The following is a 27,860-nucleotide window of genomic DNA, read 5'->3' as shown; positions in this document are numbered from 1 at the left end:
GACTCTGGAGGGTGGGGCCTAAGCAAGGGCAAGGTTTGGGTGTTGGGTGGGGCCAGTGCTCAGGACCCACAGGGCTGGAAAAGGCCCTGGGGTCTGTAGGAGGTGGGGCTTAGGCTCAACGGAACAGAAGGGGACCAGGCATGCCCCCCCACCCCTGGTCTCAGAGGGTGGGGGACCTCACCTGGGAGCCCAGCAGGTTTCCTGGGCTTGAGTGAGAGGGACAAACGCCTTCCTCTCCTCTCCCGCTCCTCTGGTCCTGGAGGTCCCCTCCTGCCTGCCTCTCCTGATCTCCCCGGCCTCCTTCCTATGCCCCCAGGACCAATGCAGCCGGGGGCGGGGGGGGGGGGGGGCTTGGAGGGCAGGGGACTGGCCTGGGAGCTCAGCAGGCTCCTCGGGCCTGAGTGGGTGGGCAATTGCCCTCTGCTCCTCTCCCAGTCCTCCTGGAGGGCCCCTCTGCCTGCCTCTCCTGATCTCCCTGGCCTCAGGGGCGCCAATCTGGCCTCCACTTCTCCTCCCCCCTCAGTCCCCCCACATCCTACCTGTTCACTTGGGGGTTCCTCCCATCTCCTTGGCCATCAGGGTCCCCCATCCGCGGCCAGCAGGCGCCCTAGTTGTGGGGAGACCTAACTCGGCATCTTCCCACACTGCCATCTTGACTGCCCCCACAAGCTAACACTTTATGATTATATGATTAGTCTGAAAAAATTAGGAGAAAATTTATCTGTCTGTTTAACGCATTCTCTCTTCAGATACGAAATGTCCTCCTCAACAGTTAACCTAACCCTTTACTATGGCTTGCTAGCAACCAGGGTGGAGAGAGTCTGGTGCTGACAGCTTCCACCTTGCTGCACTTCCCAGCCTGAAAGGCCTGCTGGGTGGGGCTGCTAGTATTTGCAGTGGCTAGGCACTGAAACTCAGGGAGATGGACCCTGGGAGAGGACTCTGTGTAGCTGTGCAGAACAGCCCAGAGGGCCTGGGGTGTGATCTGGGCCAAACCAGAGCTCATTGTCAGCGTGCATGGCAGGGCTTGGCTCCAGCAGTCGTCTCTGTTGGTGTGCACAGTAGGTGACAGGCAGCATCAGAGAATCACACGTGAGGAGTACTCAGATGTTCCTTTCCTGGCAGAAGGGCTCCAGTTCTGCCCACCTCACACAGCAGCTTGGAGCCGGATTTGGGGCAGAGAGGTCCTAGGAGAGCCCTACCATAGAGGCAGCCCCAGGCCCAGGTGGCAACGCAATCACCTCGATTCCTGCAGTCACAACACCCCAGCCCCCAGCACCAGCCTAGTACTAGGCAAGAAAGGGATGGGACTCCATGGAGCAAAGAGGAGGCCCCACCCAAATCTAGTGCAGGCTCTGGTCACCACAACACCAATCACATGCCCTGTCAAGGGGCTAACGCTCTGAGGAAAGATGTGGCTAGCATCCATACCAAAAGCAGCCATTGCACCAAAATTATTGGACTCATACAGTCTACTCGGGAATGCTCCCACATCAAAAACAGCCCTTCAAGACCACAGTAGATAACTGTTTCTCCTAAATTTATAGAGACACAAATTTAAGTAAAATTTAAAAAGCACAGGAACTGGTCCCAGTTAAAAAAACAAGAGAGGGGCTTCCCTGGTGGCACAGCAGTTAAGAATCCACCTGCCAACGCAGGGGACACAGGTTTGAGCCCTGGTCCAGGAAGATCCCACATGCGGCGGAGCAACTAAGTCCGTGCACCACAACTACTTAGCCTGCGCTCTAGAACCCACGAACCGCAGTTACTGAGCCAGCGCGCCACTACTACTGAAGCCCACGCACCTAGAGCCCATGCTCAGCAACAAGAGAAGCCACCACAATGAGAAGCCTGCACACTGCAACCAGAGAAAGCCTGCGTGCAGCAATGAAGACCCAATGAAGCCAACAATAAATAAATAAATAATTTTTTTAAGTTATAAAAATTTTTAAATAAATTAAAAAACGAGAGAAATTCTCTGAAAGAACAAAGAATGAAACAGACCTCTCCACTCTACTTGACCCTGAGTTCAAAAAGGAGGTAGTAAAAATGCTAAATGAATTAAGAACGATTATTGATAGAAATGCAGAATCACTGTAACAAGGAATTAGAAACTATAAAGAGGAGCCAATCAAAAACAACTCAATTACCAAGATAAAAACCAATCTAGAAGCAATGAATAGCACACTAAATAATGTAGAAGAACGAATAAGTGATCTGGAAGATAGAATAATGGAAATCACCCAAACAGAACAAAAGACAGAAAGACAAATGAAAAAAAAAAATGAAAGCAATATACGAGGTCTATGGGATGATATAAAACGTGCCAAATTTAAGGTCCCACAAGCTGCATGGCAAGGCCAAAAAATATATATATATATTTGAAGAAATTATGGCTGAAACCTTCCCAAACCTAAAGAAGGAAACAGATATCTAGGTACAGGAAGCATAGAGGGTCCCAAATAAGATGAACCTAAACAGATCAACACCAAGACATATTATAATTAAAATGGAAAAAGTTCAAGATAAAGAGAGGAATCTAAAGGCAGCAAAAAAGAAACAAAGAGTCCGTTACAAAGGAACCCCCATAAAGCTCTTAGCTAATTTCTCTGCAGAAACACTGTTAAACAAAGTCATGAAAGGGAAAAATCTGCAACCTAGGATACTCTACCCAGCAAGACTATCCTTTAGGCTAGAAGAAGAGATAAAGGATGTCTCAGACAAGCAAAAACTAAAAGAATACAGCAATACTAAACCTAACCTAAAAGAAATATTGAAAGGTCTTCTCTAAATAGAAAAGAATCAAGAATCTATAAGAAAGGGAAAGTCACAATAGGAATGGCAAATGTATAAAAGGATTGAAGACCACTTAAATACGCCAGTACACAGATTAAAAAAAATCAGAAAAATTTTGTAAAAGTGTTTATAACTACAATTAACAGCAAAAACATAAACATTTAGATGTAAAACAGGACATCAAAATCATGAAATATGGGGGAGGGGATTAAAATTGTAGATCTTTTAGAATGTGTTTGAACTTATATGACTACCAGTCTAAAGTAAGTAGTTATGGGTTAACATACTTGAAAACAAGGGTAACCACAAGTCAAAACCATACGATAGATTCACCAAAAACAAAAAGAAAGCAATTCAAGCATAATACAAAAGAAAACCACAAAAAGAAAAACAAAAAGAAGAAATGAACAAGGAAGAACTACAAAATCACCTTGAAAACAAGGTTTAAAATGGCAATAAACATATATTTGTCAATAATTACTTTAAATGTCAATGGACTAAATGCTCCAATCAAAAGACACAGAATGGCAGATTAAAAAAAGAAAAAGAACCTACAATATGCTGCTTACAAGAGACTCACTTTAGGGCAAAAGACATACATAGATTGAAAGTGAGGGGATGGAGAAAGGTATTTCATGCAAATGAAAACAACAAGAAAGTGGGGGTAGCAATATCCATATCAGACAATACAGACTAAAACAAAGTCCATAAGGAAAAACAAAGAAGGACACTATATAATGATAAAGGGATCAATACAAGAAGAGGATATTACACTCATTAGCATATTCACCCAGTACAGAAGCACCTAGATATATAAAACAAATACGAACAGACATAGAAGGAGAAACTGACAGGAATACAGTAATAGTAAGAGACTTTAACACTCTACTGACGTCAATAGACAGATATTCCAGGTGAAATTAACAAGGCAACAAAGATTCTAAATGACACAATAGACCAGTTGAATTTAATTGATATCTACAGGACATTACATCCAAAAAATCCAGAATGCACATTCTTTGCAAGGGTGCATGGACCATTCTCTAGAACAGACCACATACTAGGACACAAAACAAGCCTCAACAATTTTAAGAGGATAGAAATTATTTCAAGCATCTTTTCTGACCACCACAGTATGAAACTAGAAATCAACCACGAAAAGAAAAAAAAGGTAGAAACCGATCACATGGAGACTAAACAACATGCTACTAAAAAGAACAATGGGTTGATGATGAATTCAAAGAGGAAATCAGAGAACACCTTGAAACAAATGACAATGAAAATACAGCCTTACAAAATCTATGGGATATAGCAAAAAGCAGTTCTAAGAGAGAAGGTAATAGCAATACAGGCCTTCCTTAAGAAACAAGTCTCAAATAAACAAACTGTCACCTAAAAGAATTAGAAAAAGACCAAACAAAACCCAAAGTCAGCAGAAGGAAGGAAATAATAAAGATCAGAGAGGAACTAAATAAAAATAGAGATAAAAAACAATAGAAAAGATCAATAAAACCAAGAGTTGGTATTTTTAAAAGATAAATGAAATTGACAAACCTCTGGCCAGGCTCACCAAGAAGAAAAGAAGGAGGACCCAAATAAACAAAATAAGAAATGAAAGAGGAGAAATAACAACCAATAGTGCAGAAATACAAAAAATCATAAGAGAATACTATGAACAGTTATATGCCAACAAATTGGACAACTTAGAAGAAATGGAAAAGTTTCTAGAAACATATAGCCTGCCAAAATTGAGTCAAAAAGAAAGATAATTTGAACAAACCAATCATTAGAAGTGAAATAAAATCCATAATTTAAAAATTCCCTGCAAACAGAAGTCTAGGAATGGACGGCTTCAGTGGGGAATTCTACCAAACATATAAAGAAGAACTTATACCTATCCTTCTCAAACTACTCCAAGAGACTGAAGAGGAGGGAATGCTCCCAAATTCTTATGAAGCCACCATCACCCTGATACCAAAACCAGACAAAAACACTACAAAAAATGAAAATTACAGGCCAATATCTTTGACGAATATAGATCAAAAATCCTCAACAAAATATTAGCAAACCTAATCTGAAAATACCTAAAAAGGGTCATGCAGAATGTTTAAGTTGTACTCATTCCAGGGTCACAAGGATGGTTCAAATAAATAAATCAATCAATGTGATACACCACATCAACAAAAGAAAAGACAAAACCACATGACCATCTCAATAGATGCAGAAAAAGCATTTGATAAAATTCATCATCCATTCAAGAAAAAAACTCTCACCCAAGTGGGCATAGAGGGAATATAACGCAACACAATAAAAGCCATTTACAACAAACCCACACCCAGCATCATACTCAACAGAAAAAGCTGAAAGCCTTCCTGCTAAATTCAGGAATAAGACAAGGATGCTCACTCTCACCACTTCTATTCAACACAGTATTAGAAATCCTAGCACAGCAGTCAGACAAGAAAAACAAAAGGTATCCAAATTTGAAGGGAAGAGGTAAAACTGTCACTATTTGCAGATGACATGATACTCTACACAGAGAACTCTAAAGACTCCACACAAAAATTATTAGAACTAATAAATGAACTCAGCAAGGTAGCAGGATATAAGATTGACATACAGAAATCTGTTGTATTTCTTTACACTAACAATGAAATATCAGAAAGTAAAAGAAAAAAAATCCCATTTAAAATCATGTCAAAAAAATTGGAAAAAACTTTTAAGCAAGGAGGTGAAAGACCTATACATTGAAAACTATAAAACACTGATAAAGAGACTGAAGATGATTTAAAGAAATGGAAAGGTATCCCATGCTCTTGGATTAGAAAAATTAATATTATTAAAATGGTCATACTACCCGAAGCAATCTACAGGTTAATGTAATCCCTATCAAAATATCCATTCCATTTTCACAATACTAGAACTAATAATCCTAAAATTTATATGGAACCATGGAAGACCCAGAATTGCCAAAGCAATCCTGAGGAAAAAGAACAAAGCTGGAGGCATAACCCTCCCAAGATTTCAGACAATACTACAAAGCTACAGTAATCAAAATAGCGTGGAATTGGCACAAAAACAAATAGATCAATGGAACAGAACAGAGAGTCCAGAAATAAACCAACACATCTATAGTCAATTAATCTACAACAAAGGAGACAAGAACATACAATGGAGAAAAGACAGTCTCTTCAACAAGTGGTGTTGGGAAAGCTGGATAGCTACATAAAAGTCAATGAAATTAGAACACTCTCCCATAGCATATACAAAAATAAACTCAAATGGTTTAAAGACCTAAATATAAGACATAATTCCATAAAATTCCTAGAAGAGAACACAGGCAAAACATTCTCTGACATAAATTGTAGCAGTATTTTCTTAGATCAGTCTCCCAAGGCCAAAAAAAAGAAAAAATTAAAGCAAAAATAAGCAAATGGGACCTAAACAAACATAAAAGCTTTTGTACAGCAAAGGAAACAATCAACAACAAAAAAAGACAACCTACGGAATGCAACTGACAGGAGTTAATATCCAAAATATACAAACAGCTCATACAACTCAACAGCAAAAAACCAAACAATCCAAAAAAAAAATAGAAAGAAAACTTAAATAGATCTTTTTCCAAAGAAGACATACAGATGGCCAACAGGCACATGAAAAGATGCTCAACATCATAATTATTAGAGACAAGTAAATCAAAACTACAATGAGGTATCACCTCACACCTATCAGAATGTCTATCATCAAAAAGTGTGCAAACAATAAATGCTGGAGAGAGTGTAGAGAAAAGGAAACCCTCCTACACTGCTGGTGGGAATGTAAACTGGTGCAGCCACTATGGAAAACAGTATGGAGGTTCCTTAAGAAACTAAAAATAGAGCTACCATATGATCCAGCAATCCCACTCCTGAGCATATATCCAGAAAAGATGAAAAACCTAATTCAAAAAGATACATGCACCTCAATGTTCATAGCAGCACTACTTAGAATAGCCAAGACATGGAAACAACCTAAGTGCCCATCAATAGGTGACTGGCTTAAGAAGATGTGGTATATATATCTATATACCACATATATGCATTATAATATATTATATATATAATATTCCATTGTGTATGTATATGTATAAACACAATGGAATATTACTCAGCCATAAAAAAGAATGAAATATTGTCATTTGCGACAACATGGATGGACATAGAGAACATCATACTAAGTGAAGTAAGTCAAACAGAGAAATACAAATATTATATAATATCTCTTATATGTAGAAACTAAAAAATAATACAAATGAATCTATATACAAAACAAACAGATTCATAGACACAGAAAACAAACTTATGGTCACCAAAGGGGAAAGGGAGGAGGGGGTAGGGATAAATTAGGAATATGCGATTAACAGATACAAACTACTATATATAAAATAGAGAAGCAATAAGGATTTACTGTATAACATAAGGAACTATATTCATAATGTCCTGTAACCTATAATGGAAAATAATCTGAAAAAAATATATATATAACTGAATCACTTGGCTGTACACCTGAACCTAACACAATATTGTAAATCAACTATATTTCAAAAAAAAAAAAAAGTAGGAGGGTTAAAAATGGGTAAGAGATTGATCCAAAAATAAACGGGAGAAGACACAAATATAGATAGGGATTGAAAAAGGGAATATAACCATGGATTCAGCAGGTGTAAAAAGACATGAGATTACTGTGACTAGCTTTATGCCAATAAATTTGAAATATAAGACAAATGGACAATTCCTAGAAAAATGTAACTTATCAAAAATAACTCAAGAATAAACAGAAAACTCACATGGTATTATAACTATTAAGCAGTTTAAACTTTTTCCACAATGAAAAATACCAGGATAGTTTGGTTTTTACAGAGTACTAAAGAGAAAGGAGCTGCATAGAGAACCCCAGAGATCTTCAAAGCGTTTCCAGTACTCAGCAAAATACTGATCAGTTTATACTTGTCTAAGGAAACTACCCAAGGCCAGGGAAAGAACTCAAAGGATGAAGAATAGTGACTATTCCTACCAGCCACACTGGAAAACCTTATAAGTTGTTATTTTAACAGGGACCTCTACAGTAAGAAGCCTTGGAAGCAGTTCAGACAACAGTAAATAAAGCCCTCCCAGGAGTTCCTATCTCCTTCAGATCTCAAGAAATTACAGATGTCTGTGACCAAACTCAGAGCTGACTGGAATTTTTGGCAACAAGACTACAGCAGTATTTGTTGGCCACTGCACTTTTGGACACAAGGACTCCTCCCTTTGTAGGCCCTGCTACTGCTAGCCTGTTACTGGGCCTAATGAGACAGACTGTCTCACTAAAAGAAAAGTCAGGGGGCTTCCCTGGTGGCGCAGTGGTTGAGAGTCCGTCTGCCGATGCAGGGGACACGGGTTCATGCCCCGGTCCGGGAAGATCCCACATGCCGCGGAGCGGCTGGGCCCGTGAGCCATGGCCGCTGAGCCTGCGCGTCCGGAGCCTGTGCTCTGCAACGGGAGAGGCCACAGCAGTGAGAGGCCCGCGTACCGCAAAAAAAAAAAAAAAAAGAAAAGTCATGATTCTCCAACATAATATCTTATTGTGCCATGGGTTCTCTTTGAACTAAATTCCCATGAAGTAGGACAAACCCCCAAAAGTTCCACTGTCACATGGAAATTTTACCTCCAGTTAAGGGCCAAGCCTGGCTCCTAAAGCCTTAGCCACTTCCGCAAATAAATGGCTGCCCATCCATTAGACCTGCAGTTTCCAAACAGTGGTAGAGGTGTCCCTGCACGCTCTAGCAAATTCACAGGGGTACCAAGGGATATGTTAAAATTTCAAGACAAACACAGCCCGACTTGATATCTTTCAGACACTGCATGAACTACTAGCTTTAGATAGAACACAGTTTCAAAGTTATGTTACATTCTATTCGATAACATCATATATTTGCAAAGCTGGGTTTTTAGCAATTGTTGTGAAAAAAAGCAAGTATATGTGAAAAATCAGTGTGGATCAGGAAATAAGGTGGTATCTAATCTGACACCAAGGTTTGAGAAGCTGTGCAGTCAGTGTCCAACAGGCACATACATCCCATTAGCAAGTCGCTGTGGTTAAAAATGAAATAATAGTTCTTAAAACTTTTTATATATATTACTTCTTAGAAAACAGCTACTGAGATATTAGGACATAAATACTTATTGAGTTGTTTGAGTTTACTTAATAAATGGAATTTTTAGGCATTTATTTTAGCCTAGGGACACTCTGAAAAAATTATGACAACACTAAGGACACCATGAACCAAGAAAGTCTGAGAACCTCTGCATTAGACAGTACAAAGCCTCACCTACTACTTTATCCAAACTATTGGCTCAATGGGGGCCTTACCTGTAAGACTTCACACCTGAAAAGACAGCTGCCATGCTGTGACAGTCTATGGAGAGGCCTATGTAGGTAGGAACAAGGGAGGCCTCCAGCCAATAACTCATGAGGAAATAAGGCCTTAGTCAACAACCCACTAGGAACTGAGTCCTGCCATCAACCACGTGAGTGAGCTGGGAAGTACATCTTTCCCAGTCAAGTATTATGATGACTGCAGCCTTGTGAGAGATCCCTAGTCAAAAGACCCAGGTACACTGAACCCAGTTTCCTGACACAGCAACTATGAGACAATAAATGTTGTTTTTAGCCACTAAATTTTGGAGTAATTTGTTATGCAGTGATGGATAACTAATACAGGTGTGAGGGTCAGTTTTATGTATCAACTTGTCTAGGATACAGTCCCTAGTTATTCAATCAAACATTAATCTAAGTTGTTGCCTTGAAGGTATTTTGTAGATGGGATTAAAATCTATAATCAGTTACCTTTATATAAGGGAGATTATCCAAGATAATCTGGTGGGCCTGACACAATGAATAGAAAGGCCTTAAGCGCTTAGGCTTCCCAAAAGAAGAAATTCTGCCTGTGGGCAGAGCTTCAGTTCATACCCAAGAATTCCAGCCTGCCCTTCCTGACAGCCTGACCTATGGATTTCAGACTTGTCTTGCTAGCCCATACAATAATGTAAGCCAATTCCTTACAACCGATTCTGTTTCTCTGGTTGGAAACCTTGACTGATACAATCAGCATGAACAAGTCTGGTGGGTGAAAGTCTGGAGGGGGTTGGTAATGAAGAGTTCTCCCTTTTCCTATAAATATGGAATAAACAGTCTGAACAGCCTTCCAAATGTTCTAGGCATTGATTCATAATGTGAATTTCTCGAGGTGATAGATATGTGATATGTCACTTCCTATCTGGTTTATCTATACGGAATCTTGTTGAATCCCCAATCCCAGACAACAACACAGAAACTTCGCTACTCCCAAGGAAGGCTAAAAGAGTGTCTATCAGAACGAATGAAGGTACTTACATCTGATGAACCCTCAAGCGCTAGGGTGGATTTATAAAAAATAAATCTGGATAGCCCTGTAGGTTCATCTTCTTTCCCCCTTTTGATGGCTTAGCAGAGAGTTGCCTCAACAGGTCTGAGCAAGCTCAACAAAATAGACTGACACCAGCCACTGGAGTTCAGGGGCTCTTCCTTTCTAACAAGATTACTTTTGCAGTCAGGGAACACTGATATTCCCTGCCCGCATGACTCTATTAATATGTAAAATATATTTACATATATACTGCCTGGTCCCTCTCTATGTAAATACTGTCCAAAATACCAGATGATCTATGACCAGCCTGTTCAGTAAAATAATGAGAGGTCAGGGGATGAGGTGTACTCTACTATTTCTCTGCTTATAAGTTTTCTTCCAATAAATCATATTATATCTACACTGTAAGGTGCATGAAATCTCAAAGCTATGGCTTCCTACCAGGTATTTATAATTCATCTATAGTCCTCATTTAAACGATGAGGAATGTAGCCTGATTACACAGCTGACATTCTACTTTTATCGAGTTTTCTAGAAAAACAGTATAAAAGAGGGTTAACCTGCGGTAATTTTCCCATTAGGACGGATCAAGGGTTTTGTTACCATTTACTTACTCCCATTATCTTGGATTAATACGAGTATCTTTGACCACCAGGAATTATCCTCTCCACTTCCTAACCAACTGAACTATTTTCTTTAACTAACTAGCTTTTGTAAGGCCCACATACATTTTTATCTTGAAAATCACAAGCAAGTTTAAAGTAACAGCACAGGACTGTGTTAGCACACTACATTTAGCACAGTATAATTTTTTAATCACTTTCATAAATGCTGCCTTTTTACATCCAGAGGTCTATTCAGTCACAGTGGAACAAGGTTCTGATTATATCCTCGTGGCTTGAGCTTTTAAAACCCCTGGTTATTATCCTTCATAGTGCTTCAAACAGCCTAGCTTTAATGATCACTTCAGGGTGTCTTTGATCCTGAGTTCCCATTAGTTACCTCCAGATGGCAGCAGAGGACACTGGTCAGACTCCGGCTTAGAGGTAAAGCAACACAATCAAGTGCAGTGGCCTGACTTTGCCAGAGCTCTCCAAACAAATAGCACAGGTGAGCCCCCACGGAGGTTTCCCCTTGTGGCTGGTTTGAACATTAACCTGCTGTGTAGCCTCTGCCTGCCTTTCTGGGCAGGCCCGCAGAAGTTTGCCCACTCTCCTCCCCTTTCCTCACGCTGGGCTCATAACACACTTCCCCATGTAGGTCCAAGACTTGGCTCATTCTGAATCAACCCAGCGGCTCCACCCCTTTTGTTCATCGTAATGCTACTCACAAACATGAACTCTGGGGGCTCCCCTGCCCACCTCTGTTCATCAACCAGATACGAGTGACGGATCTGGCCTACTGCAGCTACCGTAGCCAGGGTTTCTGCAGAACCAATGGCTCCAGAAATAGCATTTGTCTGAGTGCATTAGAAGCACCAAAAGTGGTGTCATTTTGTCAGCCCAGCTGCAACTGGGTTTCTGGCTATAATGTGCTGGTAAAATTGAACAGGTTCTGGGGTGGAGAACGGGGGTTCTGACTTGTAGGGTTTGCTGATGTCCATGGTATAACTCTCATCCACGGCCAATTTCAAGCCATCGTGATGTATGAGGAATTGCCAAGAGATATATGCCCACAGTCAGCTCCCGTAAGCTGGAATGAACTGGCTCCAACTGGCTTCGTTTTTGGTCAGGTCCAGTGTATGGTTAGGCGAGGGAAATGGGCACTCTTCCTCTCAACATAAATTTGCTCGCTAGTTGGTCTAACTTCCAACTCAGGGCCAGGACTAAGGTGAGGCAAATGAGGTGTTTAGAGTGCAAAATTTAAGGAGGCATTCGCTCTTAGGATCATGCAGGTGAAGGTTGTGCAAGTATATGACCCTAAGCATGAAGACGTCCTTAAATTTTGTGCCCCAGGGATCTCAATGGCCACATAGCTTCTGCCATTAAATCAAAAGTGGACCAGCTCCCCTCCCCACTCCATCTCACAGGTATCATCTCATCAGCACTTCTCTACCTGTTCTTTTTTATCTCATAATGCACTGGCACATTTGAGTCAAGGTCTAAAAGTCTATCCCACTTCCAAGGCCCTACTTCAATACTCGCTCTGTTTGACCAGCAGCTATAGTTTGGGGTTCACCTAGACAATCATACTCATAAGACCCCAAAAGGCATCCCCTCACCAGTTTACTCAGTTTTGCAGAAGAATGAAGGGCAGGAACACAGCATACCTATTAAAGGGTAGCATGAGTGATACACCTTCAATGCAAGTCCTCACAGCAGTCCAGGGCTGTCCTTCAGTCCCCAGAATGACATCTCAAATACAAGAAAACAAGGTTACACAGGTGGGTGCAGGAACTATCCTAGCTTAGTAGCCTCATGCCACACATAGAAGACAGCATCTCTTATATCAATCATGCCATGAGTACTCCAGGACTCAGCAAGAAGAAAACCTCAGTACGTCACACCACATTCAGGAATGCCCAAAGCTATGGCTTCCCTCCAGGTATTTATACTTCATTCACAACCTCGCAGCTCAGATGCACTGTAACGATCAACGGTTATGTTTACCATTAGGCAGTGTTGTATGGTTATACAGTTGTCATTCCACCTTTAGTAGATTACAGAGAAATAGTGCTAGAAGAAGATCAACAAGAGACCATTTTCATAAGAGGAAGGAGAAAGGGTTTTGTTAACCCTTTACTCATATACCCCAAAGCACAATACCATAAAATTTCAGAATGCTGGCGATAAAGAAAATATCCTAAAACCTCCCAGAGGGCAAAACAAGTCTCATTCAAAGTTTTAGTAATTAGAATGGCTTCACCCTTTTTAACAGCAGCATCAGAAACTAAAAGACAATGAAGGAACATCTCCAAAATTCCAAGGAAAATAATTTCCAAGACAAAAATACAAATCTACAAACTATTATTCAAGGTCTCAGAGATAGATTTTTCAGGTATATAAAGTCTCAGAAAATTTGCCTCAATATCTCTTTTCTCAGAAAACTTCTGAAGAATCCCTACCCCTTCCAAACTAAGGAGTAATTCAAGAAAGAGAAGGAAATCTAAGATAATAGGGGATTCCTCATAGGGGAGAAGCAAAAGAAAGTCTCAGAATAGTAGTGAGGAGAGATTTCAGGATATTTTCATAAAGCAAGATGATGGAATCCAGGAGTATATCCAGAAAAAAAAAAGAGTATCTGATATACCTAAATGTATTAAGAGGAGATTTATATTTCTAAGGATTCAGGGGTGAATTACTGATGGGATATAAAAAGCTAAGGAAACAGAAAATCATACAACTCATAACTCTGAGGTAAAAGTAGTACTTCAAAACAAAACGGTTCGAGTCTTTACTACACTGGGACAATGGGAAGGGGAAAGGCACAAATGTTGAGGAGGGTGGTGGTGATCAGATTCTTCTAATTCCCTTCTCCCCTGCCTCCCTACATGACAGGGTCTGGAAAAGCTAATTACCCTCTTTGCAAGATTTTCTTGTAGTTACAGACGATCAAGTAGCTGTTCTGGTCGATGATATGCAATCAGAAGTCTACTCAGAACTTCTCGGAAAGCTTTTACCCTCCTGATTAAACAGGCAGATTTGGCTGCCATCCTCCTATCCTCTCTTTTTGTCTTGAACGTGGTTTGACGCCTACAGCTGCCAACAGTCACACTGAAAACATGAATCAACAAACCAACATGCTCAAATTGGTGGACGACAAAGAGTCTGAGTTACTCATGATGTAGTTGAGCCCCTGTACCAACTCTGGACAGCCCACCTCTAGACTTCCAATTAAATGAGAGCCACCAGGCAGGTTTTGTTCCTTGGCCTATACCCACTAGATGCTAGCAGCAACTAAAGGTAGTCGTGACAATTAAAAATGTTTCCAGCTACGGTCAACTGACCCTAGTGGGCAAAACTGCTAGTTGAGAACCATTACCTTATATTAGTATTTTGGTTTTTTAACTTTCAGTAATACCGTAAATGTATTATTTTGATACAATTAAATTATGAAAAAAGAAACTAACAGTATGAAAAGAGCTAGATGAGAGACCACCAACGTTTTGTCTCCTTTTAAAACCTCCCAATTTCCTTCCTGACCTCTCCCTGGGCCTAAGAGTCTCACTCCTTCTTTCCCAGACATGCACAGACAGAACAGAGACACTTACCACCTAGAAATGCACACTCATAATGGCTGCAGGTCTTGTTTGTGCTTTGCAGGATAAGGTTATTGCCAGTCCCATCCTGTGTCACATGGAAAACCTCATTCAGGGGTATTAAAATAATTCTTTCACTTTCTTTATCAAAAAATTTTTCAATGGCAATTCCAAAGCACGTGTTGATGGTTAACAGAACGTCTTGGTCATTGGCAACTTGAGGTTTGGTTGAATATGCCAAGGTAAAATAGCCAAATCGGACTTGGTTTAGTCCTCCAGATGTAGATAAAGTAGTCTGCCTTACGCTATACACCACGTTTTTGTAGCTGTTCTCACAAGGTCTTCTCAGCAACTGCAGAGCTTTCGTCAGGTAGAAATGAAAAGCTTTGAACTGGAAGCCATAGACATAATCTTTTCGAGACTGGCCGGCCATTTTCCCAGCTTCATTGAACAGATGGTAAAAGGAAGTTTGCTCTTGAGCTTCAGAAACATATGCCATCAGGGCTATTCCATGGTTATCCTTAAAACCCATAGGGAGAGAGAGCTGAGTCTTCCGAGCTTCCCACTTGGCTTCTGCATTTTCCCACACATCTTCTAAGAGCTGGAGGCTTGCTTTTTCCTCCTTGAGCAGCTGGGGAACATATTTGAGTTCCATCCTGTCAGTGCATTTCAGGTATTCGTCATCAAATGCATTGTCTGCCATATCTAACATTTCAGCTTGTACCTTCAAAGGAAAAGGACATTAATACTCTTGAAATAAAGATACTTGGTGTACATCATTTCTCTCAGTTTATCGCATCCACCCCCTCATGCCCAGACTCTCTCCCTTGCTTACAATCAACTTTGGATATGTTTTTACGTAGGAAGTATCTTCCACTGCTAATGATAACTTTTCTCACATATTTGTATGAAAGAGTAAATGACCACGCCTGCAACTCATTCGTTTGAACCCTGTGGTACAGAGGAAAGAACAATGAGGGTGAAACTGAAGAAAATGGGTGGCAGTCCTGGCTTTGAACAATATTCTTAGCTAATTTCCTCAACCACTCAAGACTGTTGGGTGAATTTGAAATATCTTGTGTGAAACACTTTACATGAAGGATAAATATATAAAGGCAAACATTACCCCTTTTGCTTTGAGGATGCCCCCTCCCCCTTGTCTGTGTGGTTCAACTAGGACTGATTCTGCATCTTCAGCCCCTATGATAAGCAACGATGCAGGCTTAAAAACCAGAGCACTCCCAGAAAAACAAAAGGCTTTCTTTCCCTATAACCATAAGCTCTAAGGATAATATTGGCTTGTGGCAGCCAATAGTTATCCATTTAGTCCCATGGAGAATCCTGTCTACAAATAAAGCCAACAAAGGAAGGTTTGCAGAGCTGAGAGGTGAAGAGAGAGATGAGGACCTGATAACATTACTTAAGGCCTGAGTCTAGCTTTACCTGGAAACTGTATGTTACTTCAGTCATAAGAATCAGTAAATTCCCTATTTATCTGAGCTGGTTTGAATTGTCTTTCCATTACAAGTAACTGGAAAAGGACTAAGCATCTTTAAATGACACACATAACGTAAGAAGCAGGGCAGTGTAGCGTAACGAACACTACTAGCTTTGAATCAGATAGATCTGGGTTCAAATTCCATTTCTGTTACTAACTAGGTACTAATTACTCATGGGAAAGTTACTTGCCATTTCTGAGCTTCAATTTTTTTCACCTAAAGAATGGGGATAACGTGAGGAAATAATATCTTAATTGCAGGATTGTTGTGAGGATTAAATGATATAATGAATATATGCAAAGTCCTCAGCCCCATGCCTTAGCCCCAAGGCACATATCAAGCCTTCAACGAGCTGTGGTTATTCTTATCATTTCGTAATAGGAATATATGTACAGTCTTCCCTCAGTACCCATGGGGGATTGGTTCCAGGAGCCCCCGCAAACACCAAAATCCACAAATGCTCAAGTTCCTTTTAAAACTGGCATAGTACAGCCTTCCCCGGCGGTCCAGTGGTTAAAGCTCCACGGTGGCACAAACCAGGGGTGCTGGTTTGAACCCTGGTCGGGGAACTAAGATCCTGCATGCCACGTGGTGCAGCCAGAAAAAAAAAAAAAAAGGCACAGTACAATGAATGCAGTGGGCCCTCTCTATCTGCAGGGTCACACATGTATGGATACGGAGGGCAAACTGTATTATACTATAAGTTCCTCAAAGGCACGACATGTATCATATTTATCTTCTGAATTCCAAGCACCTAGCAGAGCAACTGGCAAAATATTTAGTTCAAGTGAACTAAGTAAGAACCCTGTGCTCAGGCCTATGGATCAAAACACAGGATGAGCACATCCGCCCAGAGACACCATCTAAGGGTTTCTACAAGTAAAAGGGTAACGCCCTCCATATCATTGTCTCTTTCCACTACTCTATACTTGTATAGAGTATATAGTTGCTATAGTTGCTATAGACTATATACAACTATATGCAACTATAGAGTATATAGTTGCAACCTCAGTTGGAGACTTTATAGAAACACTTAGCCAGGATCTCTTAAAGTTGCAGGCTCCATGTGAATGATTCTTAAAGAGTGTGAGTATGTGTGTGGAAAGGAAGAGGCGGTGCAGGGAACCAACTTAAGCAAGCAGAACATAACTTGATTCCATATCCCACACTATCTCCTTCTCACTATCTCTCTTCTCCCCTCATAGTCAAACTTCTTCAAAAAGACATCTATCTTTGCCATCTCCGTTTCATTTCCACTCATATCCCAACCCTCTTCAATCCGGTCTCCCACCCCCATTCCTCCATCCAAATAGCTCTCACTAAGGAAACATTTCTTCTTAGACTCCTTTGCAGACCTAGCATATTTTCGTTGGCCATTAAACGCTGGTGTTTCTCAAGGCTACTTATTTTCCAACTCTCAGTTCTACCCTTAGGCAATTATATAAGACCCATAGTTTCAGTTATCATCTAAATACCTCTGACCTGTCCTGTAAGTGCAAGATCTGTATAGCAACTGCCTCCTTAATAACTCCACTTGAATTGCTCAAAGACCCTTCGAACAAAACAATCTAAGACCAAGACCAAACTTATAATCTTACTGCCTACAACTACCATCAACCTAGTCCTTATATAAAACCATCTATTCATTTGTGAAATTTTCTTAGATTTCTCCTTCTCAGTCACCCCCTGTGGCCACTTCATCCTTAAGGCCTAACAAACTTCTCCAGAGTGCTTTCTGTATGTGAAGCACTAAGTGTTCATATATATTAATTCATTTAATCTACATGGTAACCGTGTGAGGTAGGTAGGTACTATTATTCGTTCCTTTTTTAAGGGTGAGGAAACTAAGGCACAGAGAGATTAACTTGTTTGGAATTGATATTTGAACCCAGGCAATCTGGCTCCAGTGTTCGTTCTCTTAACCAAAGTGTTATGTTTCTGATGATGAAGATCACTGACATTTATGTAGCACTTTTTAAAAAAAGAGTTTAATTTTGTCCTCATAACAACCCTTATGAAAGGCTGGGCAGGCAATTCACAACACCGTTTTACGAATGTAGGAATTGTGTTGGCATCAGAAACGGTCTTGATTACCAGCCACAGAATATTCTGCTGGGGAAGTCACTGAGACCCTGAACTCCTGGGTCTGTAGGTCACTTTCCTGAAGTGGGAATTTAAGCTTCATGAGATCAAATCATTGCCATCTCCTAGCCAAGAAATGCACTTTCGTCCACAGCACAGAATGTACCAGAGTGCATCTTGGGCGCCAATGCCTAATTTATGTTCAAGACTTCAACATCTTATAAGACATCACACCCTGAAACCACCACACCACATTCCTCACACCATATCAAGGGTTGATCCAATATGATCCTGTCTTTCCCCCTGTGCCTCTAACTAGTCTCTGCATGTCTAATTTTAGACATCAATTCTTTCTGGCCAAAGGCCACCGCTGATTGTGTGTTCTGTGTAGTGAGTACCTTGAGCACTGAAAAAGCCCACAAATGCCACCACAATTCAGGGGAAACTGAATGGACAAGGAACAGGTACAAAGGCTAGGTGAACACACTGATTATATTTTCTTCCTCTGAGTTATCCATTGAAACAAAATCCTATATGGATGAAATTCAATTACCAAAGGTTTATTACAAAAATGTAAAAATGACCTAAATGGTTAAAAAAAGAAATTGGTTAAACAAATTACGAAACATTCATAAAACAAACACATCAAATTTATGTTGCAGAAGAATATTAAAAAGGCAAATCAAAACCACAGTGAGATACCACCTCACACCCATTAGGATGGCTATAAAGATAAGGAAGAAAAAGGAAAATAGGGGCTTCCCTGGCGGCGCAGTGGTTAAGAATTCGCCTGCCAAGGCAGGAGACACGAGACACAGATTCGACCTCTGGTCTGGGAAGATCCCACATACCTCGGAACAACTAAGCCCGTGCATCACAACTACTGAGCTTGTGTGCCACAACTACCGAAGCTCACGTGCCTAGAGCCCGTGCTCCGCAACGAGAAGCCACCACAATGAGAAGCCTGTGCACCGCAACAAAGAGTAGCCCCCACTCACTGCAACTAGAGGAAGCCCACGTGCAGCAATGAAGACCCAACACAGCTGAAATAAATTAAAAAAAAAATTTTTTTAAGTAAAATGGTATATTTTTATATGTGAATTATACTTCAATTTTTAAAAAGTCACACTGCAGACCAGGTAACAGAATATACAATGATTCTATAAACAATATATCAGAATATTAAATTTAAAAATGGGTAAAATTTTAAGAATTTAACACATTTTAAAGAACGTACTTCAAATCAGTGGACGAATACTCATTCAGTAGTGATGTGAGAGCTAACAATGTGGCGGGAAATATCAGGTGAGGGACCTGGCTCATATTTTACATAAAAATATGATAGGGACTTCCCTAGTGGGGCAGTGGTTGAGAATCTGCCTACTAATGCAGGGGACACAGGTTCGAGCCCTGGTCCGGGAAGATCCCACATGCCGCGGAGCAACTAAGCCCGTGCACCACAACTACTGAGCCCATGTTCTAGAGCCCGCGAGCCACAACTACTGAGCCCATGTGCCACAACTACTGAAGCCTGTGCGCCTAGAGCCTATGCTCCGCAACAACAGAAGCCACCGTGCTGAGAAGCCTGTGCACCGCAACGAAGAGTAGCCCCCACAACTAGAGAAAGCCCGCGCACAGCAATGAAGACCCAATGCAGCCAAAAATAAATAAAATTAAAAAAATATATATGATACAGAATGTTTAAAGATTCAATTGTAAAAAATAAAATCATAAACTATCAGAAAAAAAAGAATACTGAATGTGGGAAAATAGTCACTATATAGTTTAATGGAAAACATGTAGATAAACATTGCAGTGTCAGCTGAAGAAAAATACATATTTTTAGAATATCTGATGCCATGGACAGACATCTGTAGCACAATATTAACTTAAAAAGGTAAAAAAAATACTATGTATAGTGTGAATCCATTTTTGTAAATTACAAACATAAACACACAGAAGAAAACTGAGAAGAATACACACCAACAGACTGAGTCTTTCCCTCTGGGTGGAAGATTGTGGATGATTTTTACTTTCCTCTTTTTGATTAATTTTAATTTTTCAATTTTCTACAGTTAACACATATCAGTGTGTAAAAGATAAGATCTACTTGTAAAAAACTAATTTACCTACTCTCTCTGTTCTCATTTCTATCATCAACCCACACAAATGCCTCAGGCAACCTTATATCAAGAGTTCCCATTCCAGTGACCACATGCTTCCCATTCCTAACATTACCTGGAAGATGTCCATTAGAATCATAGGTGCCAGCAGCATGGTGACCATTTCAAAATGTCCTGCCTTCATTTTTCTCTTCTAAATTAAAAAGAAAAAATTCCAATTTAGTAGACTTAAAGAAAAGGTTCAGGGAAGTAGAACAGGATGACACACTATATATATTTTTTCATTCTGGGTAAGAGTGAGTATCATAATGGTTAGGAAGTGATTATTAATAAATTTCCAATGGCTGGAAGGGTCATTAGACTTTGTCTGGTGGTCTAACACCCTCATTCTACAGAAGAGGAAACCAAAGCTCAGAGAACTTCAGCAGTTTGCTCAAGATTAAATCTGTCCATTTCCATTCTCTTTTAGACATGTTGTCTCTCCCACCATAGTCACTGGTAGTCATTTTTAATTCCTATCTCTAAATCTCCCCTCAGCATACATAGGAAATCACAAACTAAAAAACAACCGTTTCAGATTGGTCCCCTAGATCCCAGTCTCCAAGAATTCTCCAGGAGTTAGTATCCACGCATATCATCCATTCTTTGACCCTCTTTGCAAACCAAGTCATGCCCATTTGGCTAGGATGGAGGCCAGCAGTGGTAAAAACCAGAAGGTTATCCGAGGCAGCCTGCTTCTCCCAAATAGTCACATTTAAGAGAAGCCAAGGATAAAACAAGTGTCTTGCATAACTTTGTGAAGGCAGGAATAAGAAGGAAATGGGTAGAAAGCAATTCTAGTAAGATTATATAATTCTATTGGCTGAATGCCCAATATTCATCCCAAAGTTCATGAGACAGGAGCAGGTAAACAGGAGGGTAAGAGGCCGTCAAGGGCTGAAGCTGTCCCAGAGCCATTAACTGATTCAATTAAAGACTGGTTTATAGTTCCTTCCACATACCTACAACAAAGTTGACATGGCTGGAACTGAACTGAAATCTCTTTTTTTATCCTACCAATCACCATATTATGGCATCTGAAAATGGGGAAGAACAGCACAGGGGAAAGAAGATAGTCTTCCCTTTGGCCCCAGATCCCCATCTTTATTCAGGAGCAGTTGCTTTCACTAAAGATATCAAAAGATAGTACAAACATGCCACTCTTGTGTGAAGCTTCCCTTTAAAAAAAAGATTTGGAAAATAATCCTTGACAGATAACTGTCACAAGGCAGTATGTACCAAGCAAGCTCTGAATCAGGATTTTCTTGAAAATTCTTCACTTCCATAGTCTGAGTGTAAATAAGTCAAAATGTTTACCTGGCTTTTCTGCCTGTGGAGGTTTAAACGATGCTAGGTCTCAAACCGTTTCCCCAGTCTCTCAGTGGTGGTGAGCGTGTCTTCAGGATAGGAGGCTGTTGACACTGAGCGCTGAGAAGGGAATGCTTTTCTTTTTATAAACATCCCCAGCAATAGCTTGGCAGTGGCACATTACCTCATTTGTGTTCTGCTATTTATATCTGCCCCCCAGACTCTCCCTTGGAATCGTTACTGTTAACACATGAAATCTCCAAGAGGCTTGTGAAGCCACAGCAGTTTCCTCTAACCACACAGCACGTTCAGCTCTGAGCCCTCAGTTCTGGGCTTCTCAGAGAGTGATCACTTCCCATTCCTAACCCTCTGACCCTTTGACCCTTTGACTCTGAGATGTCAGACTGAAGCAAGGATTTTACCCTAGCTAAATGGTTCACATAACTCAGGGGACTTGCTGTGTTAATCACTGGCAATGGTGATGGCTGTCACCATTCACTCAACTGGCTTACGGTATTTTAGGTACTGTGCCGGGTGCTGGGACACACAAGTAAGTGAAATAAAGCTGAAAAGCACTCCAACTAACAAAAGACATGAATATGCATACTTAACCAGAATACATGTTAAGAATCTTAGGTACAGGCAAAGCCCAGTGAGAACACTAAGAAGGGAAGGATTTGGTAATATCTACAACTATAGCTCTCACTTGAGTAAAGTACACCTAGTAAATATATTGACTGCAGTGCTGAAGAATACTTAAGAATTCACTGACTATGGATATAAAACCGTGAAATGTCCTAGGAAATTCATGCATATGTGTATCAAAATTAATAGAATATTTAGAAAGTAGCACTATTCATAAAAGCCCCAAACTACAAACCATCCAAATGCCTATAAACAGTAGAATGGATAAATTGTGGTGTATTTATACCATGGAATTTTGTATAGTATTGAAAATTAAGAAACTCTTAACTACATGTATGTGCATAAATACCACAAATTTTAAACCTATGAACAGATACAAACATCTACACACTGAATGATTTAATTAGTATAAAGTACAAGATCAGGCAAAACCCTTCTATGGCATCAGATGTCAGAACAGTACCCTGAGTGGGAGGTAGTAACTGGAAGAGGCACAAGGGGAGCATCTGGGATGCTAGTTAGGTTCTGTTTTTGGTTCTGGGTCTCGATTACACTGATATATTGTTTATGAAAATTCACCAAGCTATTACATACTTAAATGTATTTTTCTCTCTGTGTGTGTACATACATATTTACTCAATGAAACATTTTAAACTGTCATGAAGTGAACCTACTTTTACAAAACCCATCTCTCCTCCTCAGACTCTTCCAGACGTCTAGCCTCTACCCACCTCACTGGCTAAGCAATTTAAGAGTAAATCCACTGAATAGGCTCTCAGTAGTTGTATCATTTTAAAAACTAGAGTTTAGTTAGAAAGGAAAAAGTTTGCACATGTTTTCAGTCCTTAGGCTCACAATGACCAGCATTTTAGGCCCAGGCATGTGGGCCTACAGGGAATGAAGTAGTGGGATTTTCCTGCATTTGGCCCCCGAAAGCCTATCAGATTCATCAATGAATCACACAAAAGACTGAGTCTACCAAAAAGAGCATAACAAACACTGCATGAAGCTCAAAGCAAGTTTGACCTTATTTATTCCCAGTATGCTTTTGCTCCATTCTTGTTTTCTTTCAAGAAAACATAGTGACTTGATATTTGTATATACTGTGACATGATCACCACAGTTAAGTCTAATTAACATCCATTACCACACACAGTTACAAAATATTTTTGTGTGTGATGAGAGCTTTTAGGATTTAGTCTCTTGGCAACTCGCATATGTGCAATATAGTATTATGAACTCTAGTTGCCAATTAGATCCCCATGACTTACTTACTTTGTAACTGGAAGTTTGTGCATTTTGACTCTCTTCACCGATTCTGCTCAACCCCCACCCCCATCTCTGGCAGCCACCAATCTGTTCTCTGTATCTATGAGCTTGGTGGTTGCTTTTGTTTTTAGATTCCACATATAAGTGAGATCATACGTTATTTGTTTTTCTCCATCTGACTTATTTCACTTGGCAAGATGCCCTCAAGATCCATCCATGTTGTTGCAAATGACATTATTTCATTCTTTTTATGGCTGAGTGATATTCCATTGTATATAGGTGCCACATCTTCTTTATCCATTCATCTGTCGATGGACACTTAGGTGGCTTCCATACCTTGGCTACTGTAAATAACGCCACAAAGAACATGGAGGTGCAGAAATCTTTCCAACTGTTTTCATTTTCTTTGGGTAAATACCCAGAAGTGAAATTGTTGGATCATATAGAAGTTCTATTTTTAATTTTTTGAGGAACCCTCATACTGTTTTTCATAGTGACTGCACCAATTTACATTCCCACCAGTAGTGTACAAAGGTTTCCTTCTTCATATCCTAACATTTGTTATTTCTTGTCTTTTTGATAATAGCCATTCTAACAGGTGTAAGGTGATATCTCACTGTGTTTTTTTTTTTTTTTTATTTCTTGGCCGCACTGCACAGCATGTGGGATCTCAGTTCCCTGACCAGGGATTGAACCCATGCCCCCTGCAGTAGAAGCACAGAGTCCTAACCACTGGACGGCCAGGGAAGTCCTTCTCATTGTGGTTTTGATTTGCATTTTCTTGATGATTAGTGATGTTGATCTTTCCATGTGTCTGCTGGCCATCTGTATATCTTATTTGAAAAAATACCTATTCAGGTCTTTGCCCATTTTTTATATAGATTGTTTTTTTCCTATTGAGTTGTATGAGTTCTTTATATATTTTGGATATTAACACTTTATCATATGTATGATTTGCATATTATCTCCCAATCAGGCTGTATTTTCTTTTTTTTTTTCTTTTAACCAGGTAAGTCCCTGGGGGCCTTTTTAAAAAATTAATTAATTAATTTATATTATTTATTTTTGGCTGCAGTGGGTCTTCATTGCTGCATGCGGGCTTTTCTCTAATTGCGGCGAGTGGGGGCTACTCTTCATTGCGGTGCGTGGGCTTCTCACTGTGGTGGCTTCTCCTGTTGCAGAGCATGGGCTCTAGGCATGGGGGCTTCAGCAGTTGTGGCTCGTGGGCTCTAGAATGCAGGCTCAGTAGCTGTGGCACACGGGCTTAGTTGCTCCATGGCACGTGGGATCTTCCCGAACCAGGGCTCGAGTCCATTGGTAGGTGGACTCCTAACCACTGTGCCACCAGGGAAGTCCCCTGTATTTTCATTTTTAGATGGTTTCCTTTGCTGTGCAGAAACTTCTTAGTTTGGTATAGTCCCACTTGTTGATTTTTGCTTTTGTTGCTTTTGCTTTTGGTCTCATATCCAAAAAACCACTGCCAAGACCAATGTCAAGGTGCTTACCACTTATGTTTCCTCTAGGAGTTTTATGGTTCAGGTCTTATGGGTTGGTCAAAAAGTTCACTCAGGTTTTCCCATAAGATGTTTTGGAAAAACCCAAACAAACTTTTTGGCCAACCCAATATATTCAAGTCTTTAATACATTTTGAGTTAATTCTTAGGTATGATATAAGATAGTGGTCCAGTTTCATTCTTTTGCCTGTGGCTGTTCAGTTTTCCAAACACCATTTACTAAAGAGACTGTCCTTTCCCCACTGTATACTGGCTCCTTTGTCGTAAGTTAATTGACCATATACACATGAGTTTATTTCTGGGCTTGCCATTCTATTTCACTGATCTATGTGTCTGTTTTTACGCCAATACCATACTGTTTTGATTACTATAGCTTTATAATATAGTTTGAAATCATGGAGTACAATGCCTTCAGCTTTGTTCTTCTTTCTCAAGATTGCTTGGGGGTTTTTGTGGTTCCATACAAGTTTTAGGATTTTTTTGGTCCTATTTCTGTGAAAAATGCTATTGGAATTTTGAAAGGGATTGCACTAACTATGTAGATTGCTTTGGGTAGTATGGACATATTAACAATATGGATTCTTCCAGTCCATGAGCATGGACTATCCTTCTATTCATCTGAGTCTTCTTCACCATTTTTCATCAATGTCTACAATTTTCAGCATACAGGTTTTTCACCTCCTTGGTTAAATTTATTCACAAGTATTTTATTATTTTTGGTGCAATTATAAATGGGGTTATTTTCTTTATTTCTCTTTCTGATAATTCATTATCGGTGTATAGAAACACAACAGATTTCTGTGTATTGATTTTGCAGCCTGCAACTTCACTGAATTTATTAGTTCTGGTTTGGGGAGAAGTCTTCAGGGCTTTCTGTATATAATATCATGTCATCTGCAAATGACAGTTTTACTTCTTCCTTTCCAATTCAGATGGCTTAATTTCTTTTCCTTGCTGGATTGCTCTGGCTAGGACTTCTAATACTATGTTGAACAGAAGTGATAAGAGTAGCCATCCTTGTTTGAACATGATTTTAGAGGAAAAGCTTTCAGCTTTTCACCACTGAGCATATTAGCTGTGGGCTCTCATAGATAGCCTTCACTATGTCGAGGCACATTCCCTCTAGACTGACTTTGTTGAGAATTTATCAAAAATGTCTGTTAAATTTTGTCAAGTGCTTTTTCTGCATCTTTTGTGATGATCACATGATTTTTATCCTTCATTTTGTTAATCTGGAATATCTCACTGATTTGTGAATATCGAACCATCTTTGCATCCCTGGAATAAATCCCAATTGATCATGGTGTATAATCCTTTCAATGTATTGTTGAACTCAGTTTGCTAATATTTTAAGGATTTTTGCATCTATGTTCCTCAGGGATACTAGCCTGTAATTCTCATTTTTTGTAGTGTCTTTGTCTGGTTTTGGTATCAGGATAATGCTGACCATAAACTGAGTTGTGAGCTCGGAAGTGTTCCCTCCTCTTCTATTTCTTGGAAGAGTTTGAGAAGGATTGGTGTTAACTCTTTTCAGATGTTTAGTAGAATTTGCCAGTGACGCCATCTGGACTTTTATTTGGGGGAAGTTTTAAACTACTGGTTCAATCTACTTACTAATAATCAGTCTGTTCAGATTTTCTGTTTCTTCCTGATTCACTCCTGGAAGGTTGTTTGTTTCTAGGAATTTATCCATTTCTTCTAGGTTGCCCAATTTGTTGGTATATACTTTATTTGTAGTAGTCTCTTATGATCCTTTATGTTTCTGTGGTATCATCTGTAATGCCTTCTCTTTCATTTCTGATTTTATTTATTTGAGTCCTCTCTTCTTTTCTTAGTGAGTCTAGCTAAAGGTTTGTTGATTTTGTTTATTTTAAAATAACAGCTCTTGGTTTCACTGATCTTCTCTATTGTCTTTGTTTCTTTTCATTTATTTCTACTATGATCTTGGTTATTTCTTTCCTTCTATTAACTGCAGGCTTTATTTATTCTTCTCTTTCTAGTTCTTCGAGGTATAAAGTTAGGTTATTTGATATTTTTCTTTGTTTCTTGCAGTAGGCATTTATCGCTATGAACTTTCCTCTTAGAACTGCTTTTACTGAAGCCCATGAATTTTGGTATGTTATGTTTCCATTTTTGTTTGTCTCAAGGTATTTTTTGATTTTGCTTTCAATTTTTTCTCTGACATATTGGCTGTACAGGAGCATGCTGTTTAATCTTCACATATTTATGAAATTTCCAGTTTTCTTCTTATAATTGATTTCTAGTTTTATGCCACTGTGACTGGAAAAGGTGCTTGATATGATTTCAATTTTATTACATTTGTTAAGACCTGTTTTGTGCCCTAACGTATGATCTATCGTAGAGAATGTTCCATGTGTACTTGAGAAGAACGTGTATTCTATTGATTTTGGATGGAATGTCCTGGGTATTTCTGTTAAGTCCATCTCGTCTAATGTGTCATTTAAGGCCAATGTTTCCTTATTTATTATCTGGATGATCTATCCACTGATGTAAGTGGGGTATTAAAGTCCCCTACTATTGTTGTACTGTTGTCTATTTCTCCCTTTAGGTCTGTTAATATTTGCTTTATATATTTATGTGCTCCTATATTGGGTGCATAAACATTTACAAATGTTACATGCTCTTGTTGGACTGACCCCTTTATCACTATATAATCCCCTTCTTTGTCCCTTATCACAGTCTTTGTTTTAAAGTATATTTTGTCTGATATAAGTGTTACCAAACACAACTCTGTATGCTTGACGCACAGTGAGGCCAAACAATACCAGAACGTCAGATACATGGGGGCTCCAGATGGAAGTGGTGCCGGGTCCCAGGCCAGGGCTCTGCTGCAAGCCTGGCAGGCAGCAGGATATGAGCCGTGGCTTCGCACACCACATCCGCTGGAGCCAGCTTGCCCAGTGCTGTCCCGCCTCATGCCACTGCACTGCCCCCAGCCTG

General features: G+C 39.9%; 1 protein-coding gene across 3 annotated transcripts in view; it reads right to left on the bottom strand.

The window, feature by feature from the left end:
* Window positions 1-27,860, bottom strand: part of ART3 (ADP-ribosyltransferase 3 (inactive)) — an 85,983-nt gene that overhangs the window by 18,131 nt on the left and 39,992 nt on the right. For 2 of the 3 annotated variants that reach the window (XM_073805361.1, XM_073805363.1), the window contains exons 1-3: window positions 21,481-21,574; window positions 20,240-20,317; window positions 14,433-15,144 (exon numbers count right to left, since the gene is read on the bottom strand). In XM_073805361.1, coding sequence (XP_073661462.1) covers window positions 14,433-15,144; window positions 20,240-20,308 — 781 coding nt within the window. In that variant the 5' untranslated portion in view covers window positions 20,309-20,317; window positions 21,481-21,574. Of the gene's footprint in view, window positions 1-14,432; window positions 15,145-20,239; window positions 20,318-21,480; window positions 21,575-27,860 lie in introns of those variants that run through there. The other variant, XM_073805362.1, reaches the window with a different exon arrangement.

The sequence above is a fragment of the Tursiops truncatus genome, chromosome 5 (genome assembly GCF_011762595.2).
Source record: "Tursiops truncatus isolate mTurTru1 chromosome 5, mTurTru1.mat.Y, whole genome shotgun sequence".
Classification (NCBI taxonomy): domain Eukaryota; kingdom Metazoa; phylum Chordata; class Mammalia; order Artiodactyla; family Delphinidae; genus Tursiops; species Tursiops truncatus.
This window is presented reverse-complemented; position numbering and strand designations above follow the sequence as displayed.